Source organism: Corvus brachyrhynchos, unplaced genomic scaffold (genome assembly GCF_000691975.1).
Source record: "Corvus brachyrhynchos isolate BGI_N302 unplaced genomic scaffold, ASM69197v1 scaffold617, whole genome shotgun sequence".
Taxonomy (NCBI): domain Eukaryota; kingdom Metazoa; phylum Chordata; class Aves; order Passeriformes; family Corvidae; genus Corvus; species Corvus brachyrhynchos.
The window spans coordinates 19900-26900 of record NW_008239062.1 but is presented as its reverse complement, the minus strand read 5'-3'; the positions used below and the strand labels follow the sequence as shown (position 1 = coordinate 26900).

Sequence of the window (7001 nt, the reverse complement as noted above, 5' to 3'; positions counted from 1 at the left end):
GGGGGGGCCATGGGGGGCTTTGGGCCGGGGGTGTCAGCGACACTTCAGCTGAGCCCCCTTGGTTGGTTTTGTTGGAGTCGCTCCCTCGGTGTTTAATTCTCGGGTGACAATCCCTGGGATTAACGATGACTTTTGGGATTAATTATCCCTGCTCATATCCCAGATACAGGACAGGGAGCACAGGGAACGACGGGTGAGGGGAACAGGGAATGGGCAGGGGGGGCACGAGGAGCTGCCCTGGCAGGGCTGGCGTGGAGCGATTCCCGAATTTTGCCACCCTCTCTGCTCTCTCCCAGCCGTGTTACCTGCGGGATTGGGAGATGCAGGTGCACTTCAAAATCCACGGGCAAGGCAAGAAGAACCTGAACGGGGACGGATTCGCCATCTGGTACACCAAGGACAGGATGCAGCCAGGTAAACGCCGTCCCTGCCTCGGGAAAAGGGCGTGGGGGACACCTTGGAGCAAGCTGGACTCCTGGAAAATATCCCTGCAGATGGGATTGGGTGGTCCTTAAGGTTTTTCCTCACCCATTCCATGATAATGAGGGACAAACCCTTTGCCTGAGCTTCCCAGCTTTATCCCAAGCTCTCTTTTCCCTTCCAGGACCTGTGTTTGGGAGCAAGGATAACTTCCTGGGGCTGGGAGTGTTTGTGGACACGTATCCCAATGAGGAGAAGCAGCAGGAGGTGAGCGGGGGTGACACGGGATGGGATCAGCCAGGAACTCACTCCTGCTCCTCCTCCTCCTCCTCTTCCCATTCCTTTTCCACAGGGTTGGGCTGATTCCTCTGTCAGGGAAAGCAGGAAAAGCTGGGGGTGCTTTTGGTGGGGAGAGGATTTTAGGGCAGGAAGAGCCGAGCTGGTGGTGCCACATCCGCCCTGGGAATTCCACACCAGGAGTAGGGTCTGAGTAAAGCTGGCGTAGAGCCTGAGGAGCCTCTCCCTGCTCCCAGGTGCAGCTCTGCCTCTTGGAAAGGTCTAAAAGTCTTCACGTTCCTGTTCTTTGGGGTGTTTGGGGCTTTGGTGGTGTCATTCCCGTGGAAAAGGAGGTGCAAGGCTGGATCAATCCAGCTGGAGAGGACTTGGGATGGCTGCCACCGCTTGGGCAGGGACACCTTCCCCTATGCCAGGGTGCTCCAGCCTGGCCTTGGACACTTCCAGGGATCCAGGAGCAGCCACGGCTTCCCTGGGAAATCCATTGCTGGAAACTTCAGCACTCCAAAGCCTCCTAATTCTGATTTCCTCTAAAAAACCCCAGTAGGGATATTTTACCCCAGTAGGGATATTTTACCCCAGTAGGGATATTTTACCCCAGTAGGGATATTCCACGATCTCTGAGCACGCCTGGAGTAACTCCCAGCTTTTTATCCCAACATCCAAACCCTCTGGTTCCCACTCAGTGCTGGGAAAACCCTTTCCAAGCTGCCGGATCCCGGGATTTGCAGCGTGGCAGCTCTGCTTTTCCAGAATAAAGGGACTCCCGGCGGCTCTTAATTAGAGGAAGTAATTAGCAGGATGTTGGGAGCCGGAGCTGGGGGGGGGTCAGACCCTGGGAGAAGCTGTTGCTGTGGCAATGGGGGGGTTCCCAGCTGCTCATTCCCACCTCCAAAAGAAAAAAAGAATGATTTCATTCCCGAGGCTGTGGCTCGACGAGCGGCGTCTCCCAACGGTGCCGTATCCCGGGATTTGGCACTAACCCCTCGCTCCCCTCGCTGCTCCCGTCCCTCCTGGAGCGCTCCAGGGGGGATTTTCCGGGCTGTGGGGCCCTGCTGGACTCTGCTCTGTGACCGTGTTGCTCTGTGCTCTCTCTTGCTTTGCGCTAATTCCGGAGGGCAGGCTCAGAAGAGGAGGTACAGCCCGGGAAACCAGGTACTGCCTCCTGCTGTCCCACCTGCCCCGCTCCCCCTCGGAATTCCCTGCTCCCAGCTCCAGGAATCCCTGGGGAAACCGGGAGAGACTGCATGGAAAGGGTGCTGTGTTCTGGATCCCTGGGAGCTGAGCCTGAGGGATGGAGCGGGGTCGAGAGACTTTGGGATCATTCCGGTGGTTTTTGAGCGGATTTTCGGGGTTTGGGATCCATAGGGATGGAGTGGGGTCGTGCCGGTGTCTCGTTGAGGTGATTGTTTGGGATGAAGGAGTTTGGGATCCACAGGGATGGAGCGAGGTCATCCCAGTGGTTTATGAGCAGAGTTTTGGGGTTTGGGATCCACAGGGATGAAGCAGGATGGTGCCGGTGTCATCTTGAGCAGATTGTTTGGGATGAAGGAGTTTGGGATCCACAGGGATGGAGCAGGATGGTGCCGGTGTCATCTTGAGCAGATTATTTGGGATGAAGGAGTTTGGGATCCGTGGCAATGAGGCAGGATTGTGTTGAGCAGATTCCCGGAGAGTGACGGAATTTGGGGTCAAGGATGGAGTTGGATCATGGCAAGGTTGTGTGGAACAGATCCCTGGAGAGCGATGGAGTTTGGGGTCCATGGGAACGGAGCAGGATCGTGTCGAGCAGATTCCTGGAGACTGACGGAATTTGGGATCATGCCAAGGTTGTGCTGAGCAGATCCCTGGGGGTGAAGGAGTTCAGGATCATGGCAGCGTTGTGTTGAGCAGATTCCTGGAGAGTGATCAAGTTTGGGATCAGGGATGGAGCGAGATCAGCCAAGGTTGTGCTGAGCAGATCCCTGTGGAGTGAAGGACTTCGGGATCACTCCAGTGTTGTTTTGAGTGGATCCCTGTGGGGTGAAGGAGTTTGGGATCAGGGATGGAGCGGGATCATGCCGAGGCTGCACTGAGCAGATCCCTGTGGGGTGAAGGAGTTTGGGATCACTCCAGTGTTGTGCTGAGCAGATCCCTGTGGGATGAAGGATTTTGGGATCATTCTGGTCTTGCACTGAGCAGATCCCTGTGGGGCGAAGGAGTTTGGGATCAGGGATGGAGCGGGATCATGCTGAGGTTGTGCTGAGCAGATCCCTGTGGGGTGAAGGAGTTTGGGATCAGGGATGGAGCGGGATCATGCTGAGGATGCGCTGAGCGGATCCCTGTGGGGTGAAGGAGTTTGGGATCGCAGATGGAGCAGGATCATGCCGAGGATGCACTGAGCAGATCCCTGTGGGGTGAAGGAGTTTGGGATCACTCCAGTGTTGTGCTGAGCAGATCCCTGTGGGGTGAAGGACTTTGGGATCAGGGATGGAGCGGGATCATGCTGAGGTTGCACTGAGCGGATCCCTGTGGGGTGAAGGAGTTTGGGATCAGGGATGGAGCAGGATCATGCTGAGGTTGTGCTGAGCAGATCCCTGTGGGGTGAAGGATTTTGGGACCATTCTGGTCTTGCACTGAGCGGATCCCTGTGGGGTGAAGGACTTTGGGGCCGCCGCAGCTCTCGCTTCCGGAGCCTCCCCGGGATCCCGAGGCTCCTGCTGGATCGGGATCCCCCCTTTTCCCCCTCCGGCAGCGCGTGTTCCCCTACATCTCGGCCATGGTGAACAACGGCTCCCTGACCTACGACCACGACCGCGACGGGCGGCCCACGGAGCTGGGCGGCTGCACGGCCATGGTGCGCAACCTCAACCACGACACCTTCCTGGTCATCCGCTACGTCAAGAGGAGGCTCACGGTGAGTCCTGCCGGATCCAGGAGCGGGGAGTGGGGAAAACCTTCCTTCCAGAGGGTTCCCTTCCTTCCCCAGGGTCCCCACGGGGCTCAGGGAGCCGCTGCCTCGGCAGGTGCTGATCGACATCGACGGCAAACACGAGTGGAGGGACTGCATCGACGTGCCCGGCGTGCGCCTGCCCCGCGGGTACTACTTTGGGACGTCTTCTGTCACCGGGGACCTGTCAGGTACGGCCCCAAGGACTCCACAGCTGATTCCCAAGTGGATTTTGGGTGCTGAGGGTGCAGCTCGGGCCTTGGAGAAGTGTTTGAGGAGCTTTCGCTGCTTCAAGGATCCTGGAGCTGCCAGCAGGAGCCTTGGAGGAGCCCCTGAGGAGCATTTGGGGATGATCTCAAAGTTCTTCACCCCACAGGGATCTGCTCCCTGAGGAGCCCCAAGGCTGGTTTGGGTGGCACCGAGGGTTTGTCCTGCTTTTCCTTGAGTTCCCGTGGATCCCCAGGCTGTGGGAGGAGTAAAACCTCGGGATGAGCGTGGAATAAAACCCGTCCCAGCCCCGGTGCTGGGATTCCCCAAAGGCAGGAGGTGCCGGCACTGCCACCAATGTCACAAGAGCCACCTGCTCCCTGAGTGTTCCCCTTTGGGTTTCCCGGCTCCAGAGCAATCCCCTGGCTGTTCTTTAGGGAGGGAGCAGCATTCCCACTCCAGGGAATGGTTTCACAGAGCACACAACCCCTTTGTTTTCCTCACCAGTCCCTCCTCAGGGTGCCCTGAGCCGGATGCTGCTCCCGTCCCACTTCCAGAGGTTTTCAGCCCCGTTTCAGTTCTGCCCCCACAAAAATCAATCCCAGGCCCTTTGTGGGTTCCGACAAAAGCTCCTTTTCCCTCCCCAAATCCCTTCCCAGTGCTTGGGGAGGAAGCAGGCCCACGTGAGGCCGGTGGGAGCACATTCCTTTGGGTTTCCAAGCGGTTTTAACTCGGATGATCTCCCACTTTCGGGCTGGATTTGGGTTTTTAAGTAGCTTTAAAGATTACTGCTGCCACAGACCCCCTTGGGAACAGCACCTCCTCTCCAAGGATGACATCCCACAGAGTTCCAACCCCCTAGGACACATTTTTGCTCCCTTTTCCAGACAACCACGACATCATCTCGCTGAAGCTGTACCAGCTGACGGTGGAGCGGACGCCGGAGGAGGAAAAGCGGGATAGGGAAGTGTTCCTGCCCGTTGTGGACAACCTGAAGCTGCCAGGAAGTGAGTGGGAGCTGGGGAAGGTGGGACCAGCAGGGATTTGAGGGGAATTAGAGCTGGGAAAGGTGGGACCAGCAGGGATTTGAAGGGAATTAGAGCTGAGAAAGGTGAGACCAGCAGGGATTTGAGGGGAATTAGAGCTGTGGAGGAAAAAACAAACCCCGATTTTGGGGTCACGCAAAGATCTCCACCATGAGGGTCTCACCGCCAGTCCAGGATTGGGATGTGGGAGGGAGAGGGATCATGTGCCATCCCAAAATCCCACTATGAGGTCTTGGGGCTGCAGCATTGGGCCCAGCCATGGGTGTGGGGTGGTTCAACCCCTCGGAGCAGGGAATCGTCCGGGATTCCGGGGCTCTCCGGGGGCTCAGGGGGTGTTTTCCTCCCTCTGCCCCGCAGTGGAGGCGCCGCTGGAGCCCATGAGCGGCCTGGCCCTCTTCCTGATCGTCTTCTTCTCCCTGGTCGCCATCGTCTTCGCCATCGTCATCGGGATCATCGTCTACAATAAGTGGCAGGAGCAGAGCCGGAAACATTTCTATTGACTCGGGAATTCCTGGGATGGCCCGGGGCTTTGCCGGCCACATCCCGACTCCCACCCATCCCAGGGCGTGAGGGACCGGCCCTCGTGGTAGGGACACCCCCCAAAATCCCAGCCGGGGATCCCTGCGGGACTCCGGATCCGGGTCGGAGCGGGAACGGGGCCGGAGCTGGGGCTGTGCCAGGGAGCCCCAGCGCAGGCAGGAGCTGGCACTGGGACCGTGCCATCCCAGCCGAGGGCTGCAGCTGCCTTCCCCGCTGGATGCCTGCTGGAACCCCTCGCTGGCACTGCCGGGAGAGACTCCCCGAGCTCTCCCTGCCGTTCCCATCGTCCGGCTGCCCTCGGAACCCTCCCCGGACGAGCCCCTCTGGGCCGGGAGGAGCCGGATGCTGACGGTTCTCCCAGAGGGATGAATTTTCCTGGCTGGATGAGCTGGAAAAGCTGCCTGGCTGCTGCCCCCTCCTCACTTTGGGGGTTCCCACTGCCCGTTTCCCGCTGCCCAGCATGTGGCTGTCCCCTGCATGTCGTGTCCTGGCTCCGGGCAGCGCTTCCCCCTCGGAGCTCGCCGCTTCCCGGGAGCCTCCGGGGCCATTCCCGAGCCTCTCGCTGCCCACCAGGGAGACGGGGGCATTCCTACCTCAGGGACTGCTTGGGACAGGGATTGCTCCGGCCGCTCCTTCGCCCCCGGCGGGGTCACCGGGTGCCCAGAGGGGTCAGGAGAGGGAGAGGTTGGATCAGTGGGGACTTGGGGGTTGAAATGGCAGCGCCCTCCTTGCCAGGATCTGGGAGAGCCGAGCCCAGCCCTGCAGCTTTCCAGGATATTCCCAGCCAGGACAGGTCCCCGTGGGGGTCTCGGTGGCCCCCTGGGCCAGGGGGGGACTGGGGGTGATTTTCCACGCTGTCAGCGGGGTGGTGGGAGCTGTTTCCAAGTGCCCAAGGCAGGGGTTGTGGCACCCAAGGAGAGTTTTCCTGGTGTTTTGCCTCTTCTTTTTTGCCTGATCCGCAGGATCCACTCGCGTGTGCCTCTCCCTGGAGCTGTGAGCGGAGTTTGGAATAAACGTTGAGGGCTGTGTGTGACGTGGCTGCCGTGGACCTTGTTACTGGGAGGCCTCTGGACGGGCCATTCCCTCCCCAGACGGATTCCCTGGAGTTGGGGGCCGTGTCCTGGTGGTGTGGGGCTGCCCAGAATCAGAACCCCGCAACAGTTTGGGGTGGAAGGGGACCTCAAAGCCCACCCAGTGTCACCCCCTGCCATGGGCAGGGACACCTCCCACCATCCCACGGTGCTCCAGCCTGGCCTTGGTCACTTCCAGGGATCCAGGGGCAGCCACAGCTGCTCTGGGAATTCCATCCCAGCTGCTCCCCACCCTCACAGCTGGGAATTATCTGTGCCCCGGTGGTGCTGGGGCCAAACAGTGGCAGGCAATGGAATCTCACGGAGCCGAGGCAGCGTTGTCACCCAGGGGAACTTCACGGAACCGAGCGCCCATCGTGACACAGCGGGGCAGGCGACTCGCTGGGAGAGCAAAGATCAGTCAAGGCATTTGATGTGATTTTTGCCAATTTTATTTTGTTTTACCTTTGGCGGGCTGCGGGTGGTGTCCAAACT

At 59.3% G+C, this 7001-nt stretch overlaps 1 protein-coding gene across 2 annotated transcripts in view; it reads left to right on the top strand.

Moving 5' to 3' along the window:
• LMAN2L (lectin, mannose binding 2 like) overlaps positions 1-6469 on the top strand; it is a 7444-nt gene extending 975 nt beyond the window's left edge. Inside the window, exons 2-8 of one of the 2 annotated variants that reach the window (XM_008637598.2) lie at positions 297-414; positions 605-687; positions 1837-1869; positions 3449-3610; positions 3720-3834; positions 4738-4857; positions 5254-6469. In XM_008637598.2, coding sequence (XP_008635820.2) covers positions 321-414; positions 605-687; positions 1837-1869; positions 3449-3610; positions 3720-3834; positions 4738-4857; positions 5254-5396 — 750 coding nt within the window. In that variant the 5' untranslated portion in view covers positions 297-320 and the 3' untranslated portion in view covers positions 5397-6469. The remainder of the gene's footprint in view (positions 1-296; positions 415-604; positions 688-1836; positions 1870-3448; positions 3611-3719; positions 3835-4737; positions 4858-5253) is intronic. The other variant, XM_017739200.1, reaches the window with a different exon arrangement.
• Positions 6470-7001: the final 532 nt, after the last annotated feature.